General features: G+C 47.8%; 1 protein-coding gene and 1 long non-coding RNA gene across 3 annotated transcripts in view; both read right to left on the bottom strand.

The window, feature by feature from the left end:
• Positions 1 to 7,534: 7,534 nt before the first annotated feature.
• COPS9 (COP9 signalosome subunit 9) lies at positions 7,535 to 9,699 on the bottom strand. Its single transcript, XM_068406902.1, has 3 exons — positions 9,591 to 9,699; positions 9,432 to 9,504; positions 7,535 to 7,735 (listed from the first exon to the last, which is right to left on the bottom strand). Exons 1-3 carry the CDS (start codon positions 9,651 to 9,653, stop codon positions 7,698 to 7,700), a joined length of 174 nt encoding a protein of 57 aa, XP_068263003.1. The 5' UTR covers positions 9,654 to 9,699; the 3' UTR covers positions 7,535 to 7,697.
• Positions 9,700 to 14,309: 4,610 nt separating this feature from the next.
• Positions 14,310 to 20,821, bottom strand: part of LOC137666702 (uncharacterized) — a 42,179-nt gene continuing 35,667 nt past the window's right edge. Inside the window, exons 3-5 of one of the 2 annotated variants that reach the window (XR_011048683.1) lie at positions 20,154 to 20,341; positions 17,236 to 17,901; positions 14,310 to 14,597 (exon numbers count right to left, since the gene is read on the bottom strand). This is a non-coding gene — a long non-coding RNA (uncharacterized lncRNA). Of the gene's footprint in view, positions 14,598 to 16,874; positions 17,902 to 20,153; positions 20,342 to 20,821 lie in introns of those variants that run through there. The other variant, XR_011048682.1, reaches the window with a different exon arrangement.

Below are 20,821 nucleotides of genomic sequence, written 5' to 3'. Positions count from 1 at the left end.
GCTACACCAAAAATAGATACAGAAAACCAGGAATGTGGCTCCCCTCCAAAGCGCCCTAGCTGTTCCTCAGCCGCTGGGCTGACGAGCCACCCCACGCTCTCTCACTGCGGGGGCTGGCACGGGGACCCCATTTCTGTTCCTCCCCAAACAGTCACAACAGAGCATGACACAGCACGTGGTCTTCAACTGGCAGCGGGTCTCTCATGTACATATGCTGAGCAAGCCACCTCTCCCAAACCCTGCCCAACACTCCAAACACAGCCACGGCAATAACATGTAAAATAAACACTATGATGAGCACCGGTACTGTTGGCTCTGCAGGCAGCGAGGATGCATGAAGGAGGAGGCAGCCTGGTTCGTGCAGGATCTGCCTTTTAAGAGTATTTGTGGATGCAGTAACCAAGGCCAGGGCTGCAACAGGGCAGGAGGGCAGCAAAGCAGCTCCACCACAAGCCTCCTCTCAGCTGCTCTCTCCCCAAAGTACAGCAGGGATTTCTGTCTTTACAGGACAAACACACTTCAAAGGGTTTGAATCCCAGGCTAAAATCCTAGTCAAGCAGAGATTCCCTTCTTGAGAATAGCACACCCTTTATAGGCTGTTTTATCAAGAACGAAACCCCTGTAAACACGGTAAGACACAGCACTTGGGAAAAATTTTAAAGAAAGCCATTAAGGCACCGCTGTTCTGCGTACTGGCTTTTCCCCCTTCTCACAGCCATAAAGACTGAAATGCAGCTTCACCACGATATTCGCCCTCCAGGACGTGAGAGCAGAGCCCATCTTCCTCCCAGCTCCCCGCTCGGACAGGGATGCTCCACGCAGGGTACCTGCATCGCTCATGCATGTCCCAGCCAGGCACCTCAAAAACCAGCAAACAGACCAGCCCCCAGTTAGTGCAGCAGGCTGTGAATGAGGCAAGCCCCCGCTGCATGGAAATAGAGGTCCAACCCCCCCCTTTAGGGACTTGGGCTGTTTTATGAAGCCTTTCACCTGAAATCTGTAAGATTCTTGCTCTACAGAGCTCAGCTAAAGAGACACACACACTTACCTCCTTAGCAGGCACCAAACCCCAATTTAAGCCACCACCCACCCAGAAAGCCACTTTGCACCCCCAGAAGCAGCAATCAGCCCCCTCCCTGCTCTCCTCCAGGGAAAAGCTCCCAACAGAGGCTCACCCCATCAGCAAAGCAAGCACAGGCACCGGGCAGGGCAGGTGGAGAAGCACCCCCCTCTCAGCACACACACCCCTCTGCCCCGCTGCAGCCAGGGTCAAGCCCTGGAGCTGCCTGTAGCACCTCTGTTACTGCCTCCTGAGGCTGCCCAGCCCCTGCAGGTATCTCAATAAGGGGGAGTTCTCAGTAAGGCAAAAAACATGCTGACAAGCTTCAGGGGCAGCAGCTGAGCATGGCCCCCAATTAACCCCACTAGGCTGCAAGCCCCTGGGGAGCCCCTATAGCCCAGGAACCCCCTGAATCCCCACAGGTGCTATGGGTATCAAACCTCTGCCCCCCTGGCTCTGCCACACCAGGGGCACGCAGCCAGGCTGACCGCAGCAGCCCCAGGGCAGGGACCTGCATGGCATCCCGTTGGCCTTGGGCTGCTCTTGGGGGAGAGCTGCAAAGAGGGTTTGGGAGGGTGACGAGGTCCTGGGGGGTGAGCTCAGGGGAGTTCCTAATGAATGCAGCCTTTTGCCATGACTGAGTTGCTGTGGTTTTACTCTCCCTCCATGCTTCATAAACCTGTGGGATGGGAAAACCTGGCCAAAGCAGGCACACATCCAAGGCCTGGGCTGGCTCCTGAGGACTGCACAATGCTTTGAACATGCAATTATCTTGTCACAAAAGAGCCAAGAATGACACTGACAGGCTGAAAGGGCACAGAATCACCTGTTCTCCAACAAATTTAAATATTTTAGGTTGTTTTTTTTTAATCCATCCTGACAACAGATGCCTTGTACAAAGTTAGGTCTCACTATTCACTGCCTCTCCAGCTGTGGCAGGTTTAAATGGATGGTTTTCCCTTTAGAAACTGAAGTACTGCTGCAAGCACACAAATGGGATGCCTCTAGGCATAAACATTGCCAGCAGCTCCCATTAGATAGCAGCCAATATGATGAAGACATCAAGAATGAGGTCTTATTTGCCGCTTTGTAATTAGGGCAGGTTCTAAAGAGAGCACTGGGCTCCCTTGACCCTGACAGCTGTGTTGGACTCCTCCCTCCCTGTATCCCTGCTCAAAGACAGCGCACGGTCTCGACAGCGGAAAGCAACAACACTCCCCAGTCAAAGATTTAAGTCACTGCACCACCAATTAGGGAGAAACAATGTGGCTACAGTGGGAGAGACTGGCCAGGCCATCCAGCATGGAAACCATCTGTGGAAGCATCCGTGGCCCTTTTAAACACAATTAGAGGCTGATCCTTGTTGTGCCTCAACCCCACAAAATCGCTTGTGCCAGTAATTAATTGGAATACAAACAGTAGCTGCACTAAACCATGAAGAGCTACAAGAAAGAGATAAATTGCTTGCAAGACTTCTATCGTGTTTATTTGTGAAGTATAGAGTCACTAGAGGCTTTTTGGCATGGAAGAAGACAGAGGGATTACGATATCGTTCTACGTTTAGCTAATCAGCCATTGTATTTCCAGGCAGGAAAAAACAGCAGATTTAAAGCTTACTTTTTGAAATACTCTGGAGGAAACCAATCGTGAGCGTACCCAGGCTGGGAGCAAGGCTGCCACGTGTCTTTATGACGTTTGTACTAGATGTAGGTACATGATAAAAAGACTCAGTCTGCCATGGGATTGTAAATCAGCAAACCCACCCTCAGCTCATCCTTCTACTCATCCCAGGAGACCAGCCCAGCATAACACCATTGCTCTCTGAGGACAGTTGTGTGACCTCCTTACATGCAGGTGCAGTTTGCTACTCTCCAGCCACACCAAGGGGAAGGAAAGGTATAAACCCAATGAAATGGAAGCATTAAATGTCAACACCTATTTCTTCCTGTGTGGCATATCAGAGGATTCCCACCCACAAGGCAATCTGTGGGATCTCCCCCCTAAAGCAGGACACCTTTATGCAGAGGCATCAGGGAGGGAGGCAGAGCAGATCCCACTTGAAGCCCCTCTCTAAATCCCTTACAGGGTCAGGCAGGGAAGGACAGGGGGTGTGAACCAACACACCCAGCTCCCTCCCGTCCTCCGGGCATCTGTGAAAAGACAGTGCTCTGCCCAAAGGAGTCAGGACAGCACAGCTTCTCTGCTGCCTTGACAGGGATTTCTAGAGAAGCCATTCCAGTTCTGTAATATGTTTTGGTTAGCGTTTGAAGGCCAAGGCAGATCTGTCATCCCAGATAACACGAAACACAGAGAAGGGGAATTCCCACACCACAGTACCTGTATCCCAACGGTGCAGAGGCAACTTCAGAGCAGGAGGAGACCAAAAGACCTAGCAGCACATTGCTCGACAAGCTTCATTGGGAGCTGGGAGTTGGGGCACACTTTGACTAGGAAGCTCTCCAACAGCACAGTCACTGTCCAATGACAGGAGTCCCCTCTGTGAGTGTCCTCGACAAAGCATCCTCAGCTGGGCCAGGGGGACTCACACTGCCCTGGTGGGTGCAGCTCCTGTCAGTACCAGGGATGACCTGTCACATTCCCTTGTTGATACATACTCCCTTGCTCAGTCACCCACCCCACACATTACATTCTCAGCTGTATGTCTATTCACAGCAATATACAAAATAGGGTCTTTTCTCTCAAGAGGTTGTAAGTTTACATGAGTTCATACAAGATTATATAAGGCTCGTACATACATGTCACACCCACAGACCAGGTAGTACAAGCACAGCTAAAATTAGAGCTGACTGGAAATTTGCTACATGCAAACTGACTTTTCCATCAATAAGAAAGAAGTATTCACCAAAAAGGCCCTATTTGGCCATACTAAACGCTTTAAAAGACACTTCCTCTCTCCCTCTACTCTGCACTCCCTGTAGTAGCTTGAGAAAAAGGTTCTAATTTGGGTCAGGATTCTCTCCCTGCTGCTTGGCAAAGACCAACCAGAACAAGTACAAAAGGCAAACTAAAAAAAATTAATCTGTAAGTAAAAACATGGAAGCAAATCCTTGTCCTCAAAGCCGTCCCTGCTGCCAAGGACTGACTTGCATTGTGCTACTGCTTTTCCAAGAGCCCTGATGAGACACTCACATTCCAGCCCCATCACGGAGAGGGGGACTGGCAGAGAACAGGGCTGCACTGTCATCGGCCCAGCATGTTCTCAAGTGCTGAACAACTGCACATTGAGAGCAGGAAGATGCCTGCCAGCTTACCGGCACCCTGGGGAAGCAGGAAGGACTTGATTTATTCATCTAAATCAATTCCTTCTTTATTGAGAAAAATACTTTCCACTTCAATTATTGAAGTAAAATATTAAAAGAAAAACCTTTTATTTTAATTCCCTGGAAGTTAACTAAGAAAAAACCCAAAACAACCAAGGAAAACCCACTACTACCACACTAGGTCTGAGCTTGCCTGTCCTTGCTCACCTGAAGAGCAGTGGAGCACTGGCTTCTCCTGCTAACCTGGTAGCCAGCTCAGAAGAGGCACTGCAGAAATATTATGCACAGCTGACAGCCAGCTTCCTTTAGCATGGTAACGTTCTCTCCCTCACAATGACTTGATTATTTTCAGCTTAAAACAGATGGCACATTCTTAATTCCCAAGAATATACTGTGACAGCTAGCAGTTTCCTGCAAACGGAGAACTGGCCTTGTGAGAGTATCAAAGGGAACAGGCTGACATTTAAGTGTTTTGAAGCCATTCCTTTTCATCTGCGCTGCACAACTGGCTGCACCCCTTCTAAAGCTTTTTAGGACCTCATCCTGCCAAGACTGAGGCAGAAGGTCAGTCTTGCCAGCTGTCCCACTGAAGTCAGTGCGACAATTCGTGACACCTCAGTACCTCCATAAATCTATTCAGACTAGAGACTTTATTTGGACTTCAAAATACCGAGCAGTACCCAGCAGCTTATAAAATAATATATATTAGACTAAATGTGTGCAAAATGCTGCTAGAAGAGGCTTATCCTTTCACTCAGAAACACCAATTATGAGTGGTGTCAATCTCCACAAAAGGTACAGGAATCACAGTTCAGTAAATTAAATGGCCAAGGCAGGCAAATGCCCTTTAAATCATTTTTTTATTAGAGATTTTGACATCTTGTGATTATTTCCTGACAACAGGCTGATTGCCTGCAGACTAATTAGACTGAGACTTGACAAATGATAACACAGAAACAATGTAAAGCTGAAGGGCATTTTATTCTTCAGATGAGCCTTTCCATATTAATACTGTCCCAAAAGAGACCCAAATTACAGTTCCTGATGAAAGTTCTCACACATTGACAGCCCTCTTTAGAAAGAGGAAGCTACATACACACTCCTCACCCAGTCTCATTGCAAAGGAGAGATCTTTATACTCCAGACAGCTACAGCAACATACATACCCTCGGTATCACCCTATTCTGGCTCTGAAAAACATGCCTGTTCATTTCACTTAATCCCGAGAGAACAAACCCATGGCAGTTACTGGATTTAAGTGCAAGCTTAGCACCTGGGAAGTAATATCAAAGAACCACGTAGTACTCACAGTAGCTACAGAGAGAGCGGCATCAGCTGGACAACAAAGCAGTTCATGAAATTCAGCAGCTTTCATCATACGGCATTTTACTAGCCCAAACACTTTTACACTGCACAGAGTAAGTTCCTTCCCTACAGACAGGCACACCATATCTCCCAGATGCCAGCAGTACTATTTATGCTGCTTTTAAACATGAAACATTGAGATTCTGGAAAGCTTCACAAAAAAAAAAAAGTTAGCTATACCTACCTTGAACGGGTAGCTATAGCCTACCCAGGTTGAAAACTCTTGAGTTCTAGGCTGTGCTGGACCCATGAGCATTGTTTGCCCTCTACCCAGTTTCATGAAGACAGGTTCCATGTTTTGATCAAGCAAGACATTACAAAACCAGAATTACTCACCATTAGCACCTTTAAACCAACAGTTCACTGAGGTTTTGAGTACCTCTAAAAAGAAGGTGGAAGGGACTAGAACACCATTCATATTGAAGAGCAACTATTCAAGATGGATTTGTATCACAGAATACACTCCTGTTGCTGTGATCAAACTTAAGGCAGGCAAATGAAAAACAAAGAAGTCTGTATAAAACAAGGACAAGCAAGTATTCCAAAGCCAAGGTGACCATCTTGAGGAATCTGGGCACCAGCAAAAGACAGCAGCTAAAAGAGCAGAGGAAGCAAGGGTTGCTTCTTAACCCTGTTTCATCCTTTGCACCTGCCCAGAGTGCAGCCTCCATTTACTGGCAGCAGCTCATTTCTCAAACAAGACCATTCCTTCAGGGACACGTTGTAACGTCAGACGCTAAGCAGAGTAAATGCCAGAATGCTGATTTAAGGTACACTGCGTAATGAAACAGAGGATGTTGAGAAACCCACAGGAACACAATAAAAAGACACCTAAGCCCTACTGGTTTTATTGTGTTTACATTTTTAAGCTCAGGGGCCACCATACTTACTGTTACATTTAAGATTTCCTTTTTTAAGGCAAACCCGAGAAAAAAAAAACACATGAAAGAAACAGAAGAGGAAAGGGTTTCACTCCAGGTGAAATTTAAGTAGTATGAAGTCTTCAAAGAAAGATCAGTCACATTATTTTTGTGATCAATTTATGGAATACAGACTGTACTTAAGATTAGACAGGATTAACCTCTTGACTCTGAAATAACATAATAAAAACTCACCTGCTCCTTTCATTCAGAGATTCACTTTGGTCACTGAAGGGTGCAAAATCAAATATTTCTAAAAGTCTTCTGAAAACTTCTGTCAAAATCTGAGTTAATATCTAGCAGACTGATTCATATATACTAGACTTACAAGTATGAATAATTACATTACCTGCTGCAGAAGAAAAGAATCCTAAAATGATTTTCTTTCTATAGAGAGTACAATTTCAAGCATTAAATTAGATTTTTAAACCCAAGCATTCCCAGGGCCAGAACATTTTTCTGCTTAAAATAGCCAGATATTACTTTTTACTCCTGTGCTTCCTAGATTAAAAGTTAAGTACTGACAGTAGCTGAGTATCTATCTTGAAACAGAAGACAACGCACACTCTTCTTTAGTGTGACCAACAAATGAGAGTCAGACTATTCAGAACAAGCAACCGTCTCAGCCCTAGATAATCCTATATCATGGGATGAACAAAACTTGTCTAGGCAGCAGTATGCCCTGCCGTGTAACTTCATATAATATCCAAAAGTAACAGTGCTTTATTTAATTAAAAAAGTCATTCTCTAAGGGAGCTTGGAACACAGCAACATCTACTTTCAAAGTATATCCCAGAGAGAGGGGTTTTTTTTTAGTAGTTTATTGAATAAGCACATCAGCAAGTAAAATTTTAAGAAAAATCCACACACAGCTTCCTAGAAACAACAGTCCACAATTCCCTCCTTAGTTATCTTTAACCATCTGGTTTTCATATTCCCCAAGCAGCTTATACAGGTTTTTTCTCCCCCTCCGTGATTTTCCCGTTTTGATTATTTTAATAAATAATGGACACCACAGGCGATCCTAGAGAAAAATCTGCATCTCAGCACTACACAGCTGGACAACTAAGTTCACTGGATGTCATCATCATCAAAGAGATCTTCAAAATCTAGTCAGAAAAATAAGACAAGGTAAAATTAACCTTAAAACTTTCAACTGTTACATATGCACATACTCCACAAGTACATTTTTTCATTATCTGGATCAAAGACAGAAATAAAAATGAATTAAGTGAATTAGAGTTACTGCACCATCAGTTACTAGAAATGCAACATCAGGGTGGGAAGAAAAGAAAGAAAGGCTGACCCAAGTATACGCTCTCTATCGCACACAAATTAAACCGCTTCACTTGTACAATGCAAGCTTTGCAATTAAATTCATGAAAGCAAAGTAAAGCTTCAAAGGAAGTGCTTTTATAAATGCATCACATTCAGAGTGGATCAACCATGATTCCCAGACTCCAGAACAAAACAATTACTAGCTTTCTGCATGCAGCAAGTCTCAGGTGCAGACACTTGTGCAGAATTCTGGCTTTAGGTCAGAGTATCCAGGCACACACCTATAAATTTTGCAGATTGACATTCACATTTGTGATTTGCTGTTAAAAATCCCTTCCTTAAAAACGTTTCATTGCTGTGAATGTGCTAATAACATTTCTCTCTCAGAAAACTCGTCTCGTTCAGACTAGTGCAATGTGGCCAGATAATCATAGCTGTTCTAGTCATCTTTGGGAAGTATTCTTAACTACCTGGCTTTGCATCTTCTTTGTATATTCAGTATAAACTCACAACATTAACTGAAACCAAGTCTTTATTCTTACAGAAGGAACATACAAGTGCCATACAATAATCTGAGGATTAGTCCTCACTTAGAAGAGTCCTAAACTACCAATGGAATATAATACCACAACCTGATGGTAGAACTTCATGGAAATACTCCTGAATATGGCAGCTCCAACAAAGAGCTAGGTCCCTCACAACTGTTGAAAGTATATCAAAGCTGAACTTCCTTTTTCTCCTGTGTTCTAAGTCTTGAGGAACATGAGAAACCTACTTTATTTCAGAATTAATACCAGTTTGTGACATCAACACCACCAGAGCGACCAGATTTAATAACATATCTGACAATCACTGTTGAAATGCCTAAATATACTTCTTAAGAAGTATAAAAAAAAACACATTAGTCATCAAATGTGAGGTGTTGTATATTCTACCCCTAAGAGGCCAGATACGTTGCTGTTCTCCTCTCTAAGAGCAGCTATATATACTTATATGCATACAATTTAATTTTAAATGCAGAAAGCATATAAAAACCCCAAAGTTTTATTTTGCTTTGGATACATATGCATGCATACCTTAAACGATCAAAGAATTATCTATAAAGTAGCAACACCCAGAAACAATTTTGTGAAGTTCTGTCCACGTTTTTGTATGTACTTGCACAGTTTAACATAAGCTATTTGGCATGCAAACAGATAAAGGCATTTTTCCTTGTCGTGATTAACATGCTAAATCGCCCAGAACCTCCAGGGGAGGAGGAACACGCATTATATCACTCCCACCCGCATCACTGAACACTGAAGCGCTCTCACGACAGTGCTCAACAGAAGGGCGGTTAGTGAGAACTTCAGCGACTACCAGGCACCAAAGACATGAGATTAGAGAGAAACAAAGCGAGGTTTGTTTCGATAACCTTCAGTTTCTGAAGCCGCTACCCGGCAGGCCCAAGGCGTTACCACCCCCGCCGGGCAGGCAGGAACCGCGGTAACCCCCTACCCCCCACCCCCGGAACGCGACGGCCCTCACCGTTGAAGAAGTCGGCGTGCACAGCTTTCTCGTTGGCGGCCAGGTCCATCAGCAGGCCTGTGCTTCCCCCTGCCTGAGAAAGCAGGCGCTGAGCCGCCTCCGGGCAGCACGGCCCCGCCACCCCCATCCCCGCAGACAGCTCCCCCAACACCCCCTCACCTCATCGAGATCCACGTAAGGGCCGGCTCCCTCAGGGAACATCTCGTCCACCGCCGGCTTCATGACAGCACCTCCGCTCTTCCCCTCCGCGCCGGAACTTCCGGTCACGCGGGCACCCACTTCCGCTATAAGGCCGGCCGGCGGGGTGCCGCTCTGCGCGTTCGGAGGTATCGCCTCTCTCTGGTTGCTCTGGGGGCGGGCCCCGCCGTTGCCATGGCGAGGAGGGCGGGGTCAACAAAATGGCGGCCCTGATGTGAGGAAAATGGCGGTGGGCTCGCCAAGGGGGCTACTAAGAGACCACCACGGCCCTGTGAATCATACTGGTGGCCCTTCCAGCTACCAGGCTGGGTGGACTGGTATTTAACTGCTATACACACACACAGATCGGTTTCCTGAGTCAAGGCTGCAAGCGTTATGTGTAAAAAAAAACCAAACCCTCCCAAAACAGCACAACAGAATCAAGGAGTTTATTGATTTAGCACAAAAGCATAAATTGTAAAGAAGAAAATGCTAATTTAAAGCATGAAATGTCACGCATGACTGCTATGGGTATTCATAAGCGGCTGAGGGGCAGTTTGGGTGCGTTCGCTGGCATCTGCATATTCACTTAAACGTCTCAGCACCAGCGTTAGCAAAAACGAGCGGAGCAGTTAGTGGTCGTGGTTGGGCAGGTGATAGCCAAGGTGACTCCCAAAAGGGAACTGGGCAAAGAAGGCTCTGGCCATTTCATCAATGTGAAATTCCGTTCTTGTTATTGACTTGGGAACTTAATGGCACAGAAATTTCTTTAGGTATGCTCCCTAAGAGCCTGCAGCTTATTGGTTTTATAATATCAAGGTGCTGAAGTTCCTTTGGGGAGCAGGTCTTGGATTTCGAAGGCAGAAGAAAGGTATGAGCAATGTTAAATGGATTTACCTCAATGACAGCTCTGTGGGGATGTTTCAGGAAGGGTAAATTCTAGTTAAAAAAAAATGCAATGGGAACAGTCGAGAGGGAAATGTCATTTGTTCACAAAAAAACAGCTTCTGCTTCTGGCTTAACAGCAGAGTTTCCCCAGTCGAGGTGTGAAGGATGGGCTGCAGCTTGGGAGAGCTGCTTGCAGAACCAGTAACTTTTGCAGCCCTAAATTCAGTGAGATGCGAGGCTTTCTCAGCGCCGGGGCCAGCAGCAGCTCTCTGTGACACGGTGCAGGGATGCCTTGTCCTACAGGACCTTCTGCTGGGGTGCAGGTGGCCCCTGGGGAGGGCGACTGGGATGGGGGGGTGCCCTGCTGACTGGGGCCAGCCCTGCTGCTGATGCCAGCAGTCGCTTCCCCGGGAAGGGGGTGGCTGTGCTGGAGGAGTTGTGAACACGGGACAATTCACCCCTTTTCCAGGTCTCCCCTGCTCTGCAGAGACAGTGTAATACATAATTTTTACAATGCATATTTATGTCGTAGAAGGTTTCTGTGCCAGGCTCGAGCTGGTGCCTGGCAAGGAGCAGGGTGGCATTTGGGCACTGGGGGAGCACCAGAAGTGCCTGCTGAGAGTGTCAAAAAACATTTTCCACCAGTCTTTGCTGGGAGGGGGAAAAAAAAATCCATATAGTCCTGATGGTTTCTCTCTCTGCTTCATCACTGATCTTCTGCTAGAGTTCTTTTCCATCCTTCCTGATGTGAATAAAGAAACAATACACTTGTCCTGAGATCTTTGCACCTCCCCACCTTAATTTAGGGTTAATTTATATGCAACGGGAGCTCTGTTATGCATGTGATGTGATGATTTGCTGGCAATGCCCCTGCCCTCTGGTTTGGGCCAGGACCCCGTGCCCTGGGTCAGAGCTGGTGCTGGGGGCACCCGAGGGACATGCTCCACCCTTCTCATATGGCATGTGGCATGCATTTTCGTGGGTAAGTCAGAGGTAAATTTAGGACATGTTTCCAAGCAGAAGCACATCTGATTTCACTTCAGTTCTCTTTTCCATTTTATTAAAAAAAGCCTCTTTCTCTGCAGAGCTGCCGCAGCAGTGGCATGTCCGGAGGTGGGTGCCAGGGGCTGGGGCAGGGGCCGCAGCCAGCAGCAGGTCTTTTTTTCTGAAGTTTGGTTAAGTTTCTCTCTTATTTAACAATGGCCACAAGATGGCACAGGGGCCCTCCTGATAAGATGCAAATGTGGTCACCGGAGGAATGGGTTTTTCAGGTTGCCTGAATCCAGGCTGGGCGAAAGCTGCTTGGAACTGAGATCTCGGCATGTGATGCCCGTGAGAGCGGGGCTGGACACCGCCTCTGGGCCGTGCCAGCCAGGCAGAGGGTACCCTGCACCCCGTCGCGCTTCGGCCTGTGCAGTGCAGCCCTGCGATGGAGGGCTGGGCGATGCTGGGGGGTCGGCGGGAGCCGGGGGAAAGTGGTTTTTCAGATCAACGCCTTGTTCAAGGGCTCTGTTTTGTGGTGCCCCAGCTTATACACAGGGACGGGTCAACTCGTCACCAGGCTGGAGATGCTGTGTGTGCTCTGGTAGGCTGGCCGATGCAGGCGGTGTGGCCAGCATCCCCGTGCTGGAGCAGCGTGGTCGCCCTGCAGCAGCTCTCGTGGCCAATAGTCACGGGTCGGGGAACGTGGGGCATGCGGCTGCACGAGGAGACAAGAGGAGAGTTTTGGGGGGCAGCAGCAAAGGCAGTCCTGAGGTTTTGCAGCGGGTTCGATCTCAGCCACCCAGGAGATGACATTTCTGTCGGTGGACACACGAGTGGCTGCGCTGCAGCTCAAACGCGGCATTAGCAGCTGGGCTCTGTGCCATGGGGCTGAATACTGAGTATCGGTGTGCAGCTGGTATGCACCAATGCATTTCCTACACAAATATCTTGGTAATGTCTGGAAAGGGGTAGGAAAGGAATCCATCCAGTTCCTAATGGGTTTCATGACTCCACAGTTTGTGGTCCCCGCTGGTGTGTGCCCTGCCAATGCCTTGTCCTGCCGGGGCAACACAGCCTGTGCTGCGCGCCCTGGGCTGGTATTTGTGGGCCATTAAACGGGTAGTGGAGACATTGAACAGGTTTCACCCAGAGCGTGGGCAGCTGTCAGGGTGATGTGCTGGTAGGCTGGAGGTGGCTCTTGGGGAGCCGGGGCTGTTTGCTGGGAGGCGTCCAGCGTACGGGGGGGTTTGGCTGGAGGAAACCCAGAGTAACCTCTTGCACTGCTGTTTTGAGCTATTTAGCACAACAGGGGTCAACCAACCAGAGGCAGGTTATGGCCAGTTACCTGCTGGGATGTCATCACCCCACCTGTGCTGGGGCCAGTAATCGTAAAGCCTACCAGTATTGCCCTTGCCAGAGCTGCACATGGTTGTCTGCCAGTAACATGCACAATAAACTCCTCTCACCATTGATTTACCTTGTCCTGGATGCCTGGACTCCATAATTCCAATTGCTGCACAGGATTTCTTGCCCTCCACCCTTGGGTTTGGCCAAAGATGGTAATGAAGATGTGTTTTTGCTGACAGATCAGCCTAAGTTCTTCCAAAAGCCACTCCTCTAACTGCTTGTAGTTGAACTTGTGATATGTGTGAAGGATCACTTGATATTATCTGTATTTTTGCTGTTGCAGTCCCTGGTGATATCTCATCTTTATTCCTCAAAATAAAGTCTGTTAGCTAATGAGTTTCCTAATGATTGTGTGAGTAATTCCCATGTGAACAACTGCTACTCTTTGCTATAAATGGGCAGGCTTAGAACAGACTTTTCTATTTGGTCCTTCTTATTCTCTTTTCAAATTTTGGGTTTGTATTTTTTTTTCTTAAAGATTCTTTTTAAAAAATTCTTTATAAATTATAATCTCCTTGTAGGGCTGTTAGCCCCAAACTATCTTAATGAGACTTGGTGAATTTGAACAGTGGTTATGCCTGCAACGAGTTGGTGCCATGTCTTTATTTTGGTATAGATCATTATAAATATTAGTGATTGCCATTAGGGAGCACCATCAGGATTTTAGTGAGGTGCCAAGTGCCTGGAATGACCCGTTTTTGTAAGCACGCGAATGCTTCCTGTGGGATCCCTTTGGGTTGTCCCATCAGATGTGGTTGGCTGTTCCTCTACAGGGGACTTTGTCTCCAAACTCGTTGCTGCTGTGAGTGCAGCAGCTTTGGTCTATTTACCCTTTTCTAGCCAGTAATGAATAGTTATCAAATCAGAAGGGTCAGTAACGAAGCCTTTAGGAGTCGGTTCCCCCAGGTTATCGGGAATGGCTTGCAGTGTGTGAACAAATGGCTATAGCTGAAAACATTTACCGGCAGTGGAGATTGAATTGGGCGCTCAGGACAAGCTTTGCCTGCGGTAGTGCCATCCTGGGACACAGCCACACCACCAAGGGTGCCTGTGGGGAGGCAAAGTGCCAGCAAGGTGAAGATGGCGGGGGCAGGAGCAAGCATCTGTGCCTGCCCCAGAGGTCCCAGCTGGCACCGAGCCATCCTGCTGCCCCAGAGCGTGCCTGCACATATGCACACACACAGAGTTTATCTGATTCCCAGAAATACTCCCCCATTAAAATGAGACCTCCACAGGGCTGCACATCCCTGTGCCACCCCTTTTCTTTGTCTGTTACTGCTTTGGTGGTTGTTCTCTAAGTGGCCCCTGATGCTACATGAAATCTGTGTGGCTTCCAGTAATGGCTTTTGTTTGAGAATGGTCCAGAAGAAGAATGAGACAGTGACACACTCTAGCAAGGAAATATTCTGAGATCTGCTTGGTTATACTGAGTTTAGAGAAGCCTGGTGTACCTTAGTCCCGAGCTGCAGGCTCAGCTCTCGCCCCAAGCTGTGAGCAGCCTGGGTCACTGCTTCCCAGACCATGGCGTTTCAGATGGCCCTGCAAAATGTTGCTGTTGGTAGTTTTTATTAGTGCAGAGCTGTAGTCCTCTCTAGGCTTTCAGCTTCACAAAGAGACGGGGTGTCATGGAAAGAGTGAGCATAGCACTGTCGTCCTTACGGAGCCAGCAGACCGGAGACACCGCGTCCTCCTCCATGCTGGGGAAGGGGTCTGGGGAGGAAAGTGTGACTCAGCGAGACTGGAAATTAAAACCGATGGGTATCAAACTGGAAAGGCGGTTTTAATTTAGCATTGAGGGCAATTAGACACCAAAAAGACAAAGAAAAGGCAAAATAAATTCTTCATTGCTTGAGATCTTAAAGCCAGTATCATCTATGTGAAAGAGGAGATGGTTCAGAAACGAGGTGTTCCCCATGCAGACACCTCAATGGGAAACCAGGGAAGGGCTTTGACTGGTTGGAGTCACTGACCTCTTCCCTTGCGCCATGGCCCAGGCAGGCGGGTACACGTCAGGTGAAGATCCCTGACACAGCTCGAAGGCTACAGCAGGGCCGTGATGTGAAATGGATCCCTAGGATACACTGCTGTGAAAAATGTATCCTATAAAATTGGTCAGTTAGTTACACAAATGGCATTGTCTCAAATGTTAAAAGGCTTAAATCTTACTTTCTCCTGGTTTTTTTTCTTGGTGGTGTTTTTTTTCTTTTTATGTGCCTGTTTTTTCTGTACTGGAATAGAAAAATCACAGTCCCCAAAATATTTCTGGTCCACCACCAGCCTTCACAGCAAGAGGTCTGTCCTCTCCCCAAGAGCCCCAGCAGGACTTCACACAGCAAAGCGCTTGCCTCCTGTTAAGCCACAAGCCCTGCCTTTGCAGTGACAGCCGTGGATGTTTTGGGATGTGTAGATACCCCCTTCTCGGGGGGCTGGGTGGAAGGGCTGGACGTGCACAGCCCCCATGGCAGCAGGGCATGCACAGGGCAGCAGCAGGAAGATTAGTGGCATTTAAGGCAGTTTATTGCATTATTTGCCCTATGATGGGTCACAAAAGAGATTGTTAAAGATGACGGTAGGTAATAGGCCGTAAAAACAAAGAAAAAGCTTAATGGCTTTTTCTTCTCTTTTTTTCAAGGCCCATTAATGCTTCTGGAAGTGTGCTAAAAGCCAAAGAGGTCCCTGCACTCTGAGTGTTACAGACATTTCCAGAAATTATTTTTTCAGAACAGAGAAAGGGCAAATACTCTGGGAGTCCCTCCCTCCCCTCCAGCCGTCGGCTGCTGCCGGGTGCATGCAAAGCTGCCCCGCTCCCACGGCTGTGGGCATCCCCGGCACCGTGGGTGCAGCATGGTGCTGGCTCCCAGCTGGGCAGCACTTGGAGCTCGGTGGGGCACTGCCTGTGGATGCGACTCCCTCACAAACTCCCAGCTGAGAGTTAGGCAAGGCCATTTAATAGGTTACCATGCTCACCTCTGCACTCGTGGCTGCAAAACCCGGGTGAACATGTTGAGCCTGGTGTCAGCTGCCTCTTTCCACTCTGAAGGGTGCACACGTGCCAGGGCCACAGCACTGGTGAAGGTTTAGGGCTGGTGGCAAACAACTAGGGTGTGCTGGGACACTCCAGCTATACACAGCTGGACCCCAAGAGTAATTCTGGACCTGCTGTTTAACATTTTTTTGTCCAATTAGCAAGTATTTAAGCTGTCCTTCAGCACATCCTCACTCCCCACCAGTTCAGTCTAAACCTCTTGCAGTACGGGAAGGTGAATGGTGTCCTGCAGTAAGTCTTTGATTTTCAGGACAACTATTTACAGTATGTAGGAATTTCATTAAAAGTGTGACTCTTCTCTTTATATAGGCTTTTCTTCTGGGGAGTTTCGAAACTTTGCACCAGTCATCAAGCTGTGAGAAGCAGCAGCACAAAGTGAACACTTTCCCTGGGGTGAGCGGTTGAGCCGTGACCTATCACAGCCACCCCTCAATATTAGCAGTGCGGTGACACTAATGCCATCGTTGAGCTCTGTCAGCAGCCGTGGAACCAGAGGGGATGCTGTCTGTGGGGAAGGCACAGGCAGGTTCCCAAAGCACCTGCTGGGTGTGTGCTGAGTTAAAATTCCAAGAGTTTTTAATTCCCATCCCCAGTGGCCTTATCTTGTCCTCCTACACCACTTTGCCATGCTTCACTGCAGGATCCAAGGACCTTGTCCCCGCATGGCCGGGTTCAGTGTCACCCTGTGTGCTTTGCAGCTGGGCTTGCCTGGGCAGAATCTGCAGGACCCGGCTGTCCGGGGGTCACCAGGCAGTGACAGAGGCATGTGCACTGCCAAGTCCCTGTTCCATCTGCAGGTGAGTAGTGGGTGCCCTTGCCATCCCCTCAGCTCCTGCTGACCTCTCAGGAGGTCTTTAATTCTCCAAAAACACCAATATTGTGATAACTGAGTATTTTAAACCATTGAAAGTACTTTAAACCATTAAAACTAGGGATAGGTAAAGGGGGGACCTAAATAAGAGGCTGTTGAGACTATTACAACAATGAAACTTTGGCAAGTCTAGAAGTCCCTGAATAGGCAGAAGATAGCATTGAAGTCGTGAGAAAGTGGTTAATTTTTTTTTAATTTATCTTCAGGCTCGGGGTCTGCATCACTAACATCTGGAAAATGCATTGTGGTTAGATCTTTGCACAAGGGACTTGTGGGGAAATGCGCTGCTTTCCTGAGTAGCAAGCTGTGGTGAAAGACTGTCGCACAGATGAAATGTCACGGAGCGAAGCAGACAAAGCCCCAGCCACCAAATGAACTCTGTAGTTAGATGGCATCCCGCACAACTTTATGGGTTTCTCGGTTTTCCTTACCTCACGCGCTCCCTGACGCCTGCAGCTCGCTGTTCTGCATAGCCTCATGCTCGCTCAGTGCTGATGAGGGCCGGGAAGGAGAGCGGCCACCACCACTGGACGATGTCTTTTTGGCCAAATTTTCTGCCTAAGTTTTGTTTCTTCTTTTCTAGGAAATACGGAGATCTTTAAGTGGGAGGCCAATGGAGGGCGTGTGTATGCTGGCAAAGCTGTCACATTTTCAGGGCTTGGGACAAAAGGCTGTGGCACAAGGGCAGGGGTTTTTTAATTGTGTTGAATTCTCACTGGTGACGAGTAGCTGGATGGCACAGAGCAAGTGAGTGTTTAAGAGTGAAAATGCCTTGGTGCAAGTCAGTGGCTCGTTGTGGGTGCGTTGCTTTCAGCTCTGCTCCCTCACATACTATACCTGTGAGACGCTGAAAGCCAGGATGTCCAAGCTCAAAATTAAATTCCAGTGGCAGAACCGGGAGCTGAACTTCACAAACCAGATTTTCCTTGTGCTGTGTCCGTGCAAGGTGGAAGTATGCCCGTCTCCCAGAGTATGTGCGCGTCGGCCAGGTTCATATTCTGCGCTCTTCTGTTTTATTCTCTGAGCATAATATGTCAGCACAGTTCCAGAAAAAGGAAAGGCTGACATTTATAGGTATGGTTATATGCTTCCCTGTCCTGAAAAGCAAAGCAAACATGAACGACTTCATCTTTGAATCTAAAAGGCAGTCCTGCAAACATTACCAATCAATCCAATCACTGACATACTACATTTTCTATAAATGCACAGATCTATAGGTCACACCACCCAGCAGGCTCAGGGTAGCGTCATTTGCTTTAAATCCCCTTATTGCAATTGCACAGTTAATTATATTGAATGCTCGGTAGCATACGCAGGAAGGAAAACCCATTTGTCACCATTAGCTGGTGTGCCCTCTGGCCCCGGTGCTTTGGAGCTGGGTAATGCTATTGACTGATCTGGTGTATCTCTGATTGGAAACAAGTGTTTAGCCAGGGTTTGTCTGTAGGGAAAAGCTCTCAGGTAAACTGCATGTTCTCATCTGCGTTTATAAAAACCAAGATGTAGTAGAGTTTAGAAGACAAGTGGAAAAATGAGCATGGAGGATGAAGGGCAATGAATCCAGAAGGCAGTGAGTTTTAAGGACACTCAGGGAATCAACGTATGTACATTGCAACCTAGTCTGTGCCAGTAACGCTTAGAAGACCAGGAACAAAAAAGTCCCATGGGCAAAGTCCAAAAATATAAGCAAAAGCCTCTAACAGTCGCATGTGCTACAGTGCAGGAGTGAATGCTCCTCCTAGTCTGAAAGTGCCTCCATTCAAACGTAGAAATGGGGAGGATAACTACAGGCAAATTACAGACTGGTTGGTGAAAGCAGAGGGCAAACTGATTTGTTCTCCTGGGAGCCAGACAAGGTCAGGCAAGCGTGTGTTACAATTACCGGCCCTACCTCTGCTCTCCTCTGTTGCTTCCATTAGCAAAAAAACAATTTTTTTTTTAATGTCTTGTGGTTCAGGGAAAAAGAGAAAAAAAATCTGCTGGAGCTGTTGAAATATCAGGTGTCTCCACCCAAGCACAGGGTGCTCAGAAACAAAATGGTTCTTCCATTTACATAAGAGCAAAAGTTTTTTCAGCTCAAGAAATCAACAATGTGAGTTTATAGCATCAGCATTAATGAGGCTGAATAGGCTGGTGTGCAGCCTGAAGGGCACTAATGATCCGTTCAAGTACGTGTGCAGGGCATACGTAAAATTCATTCAAAACAGAGGCACCTGTACGGTGTATTTCTACAGCATTGTACAAGCGGGGTACTGCTGCAGCCGGCCTTTGTCTAAAGCATGGCTGGCTTTACAAACAATGCTATCCTTACATCTTCTTTGTTCTCCTACTCCTTGGACATGTGAACATAAATTGTAAATAAATTAAGCTTTGAATTTAGAATTTTAATAAAGGTGAAGACCTTCCACGCCCAAAGGATTCCACAGCAAAATGACCTTTCAAATTGATAATGTAGGAAGCAGATGTTCATGGTTGAGGGGTGGGAAGGAAAAAAAAACAAACCCAAGTTTAAGAGTGTTTTTGCCTTGCTGCTATGGGAAAGGTGGTACCTTCAAAGGTCACCCAGGCTGTCTCATGAAGGTTTGCAGCATCCCACGTAGGCGTTCCCCATTTCAAACCAAAACCACTTTGTCTAGTCCTGCTTAGTGTACTATATTTTAGCAAAACACGAACAGATACAATCTGTGTTAGTTTAGCATCCTCCAGCACTGAGATTTGGGAGGACACTGGTGAAAAATGCCAGGAAAATATACAGGTCCTTAGGAGGACCCGGCAATGCACAGCCTTCTCCTGTCTTCCTTGGAGGAACAAATTGCTGTGTCCAGGCTAGACACCCTGCTTGCAGGCAGGTGCCACTGGCCTTACTGGCACAGACCTACCTTCTCCCAGTGCTGTTTGGCTGCCACCATCCAAGAGGTCCTCTCTTTGTGTCCCCTAGCCACTTCCAGCCTTTGCGCAGGGTGGAGCACATCAGTCCTGACCGTAAGACCAGCCTGTCTCCATCTTGGTCCCCGCACCCATGGTCTTCTCCCCCAGCCACATCACCCTCCTGGCTCACATCCCTCTTTGGGGCTCTTTCCTAGGCCAGCACCTCCTGTTCGCTGCTCACCCCCGTCCTGCCTCGCATGGCAGGGCTCATCACCGAGCTCGCACATCACGGTGAGTGTGGGGACAGCCAAGGCTGAGGGCTTTGCTTTCCCCACAAACACAGGGAGCAGGAGAAACCAAAGCTCTTGTGCCCACCTTGCCGTGGAGGGAACCCCTTTGGGAGTGACGCATGGTGGGCTCTGTGGGGGCACAAGCATTCAACAGGCTCTGGCTCCCTGGCTCTGCCTGGGTGACAGCTCACCTGCACAGCCGTGGTGGGGGATCAGCCTCTCCCCACGGTGGGTGTCTGGCTCCATCGCGCCGGGGCCATGGGTGCGACAGGGGCCGGGCAGCAGGCTCTCAGGAAGGTGCAGTCTGGCTCCCAGGGCTGAGAACTGCGTTTCGGCAGAACTGACACTCGTGTGACTCATCTTGATGCTGCTTCACACTCTGCAGACGCAAACACACTTATCAACAAGTCTTCCCTGGAAGGGAAAGCACTGTGCTTTGATGGTTGCCGCTGCATCGTTTCCATCATGCCACACCATCAGACCCTGAAGCATACTGCCACCCCAAAGTATCACCCCTCACAACGCCCCATGGAGGTATTTGCTCCCTTCCCCACTAGCCTGTGGCTTTTTGTCCACTTAGCATTTCAGAGTTCAAAGCCTTGTCTACCCGTTTGGAAGATGGGTGTCCCTGCCCTTCTGCTTCCCCTCAGTCACTGCATCACTCTGCAGCTTTGAGGGGCCGCAGCAAGCACACTCAGTGCAGCATTTCTATTTCAAACTGCTCCTGTCCTATAACTGGCACTATAACTGGCACTATACCCAGATTTTCGGACGGCAGCACATAAATTTGGAGTTGGCATCTTCCATAGGAAAGCTTACCCTGCTCCTTTTATCGTCCCTGCCCAAAGTAATTTTCTAC

The sequence above is a fragment of the Nyctibius grandis genome, chromosome 8 (assembly GCF_013368605.1).
Source record: "Nyctibius grandis isolate bNycGra1 chromosome 8, bNycGra1.pri, whole genome shotgun sequence".
Taxonomy (NCBI): Eukaryota; Metazoa; Chordata; class Aves; order Nyctibiiformes; family Nyctibiidae; genus Nyctibius; species Nyctibius grandis.
Note: the sequence above shows the minus strand (reverse complement) of the source record. Positions and strands in the feature narration are given on the sequence as shown.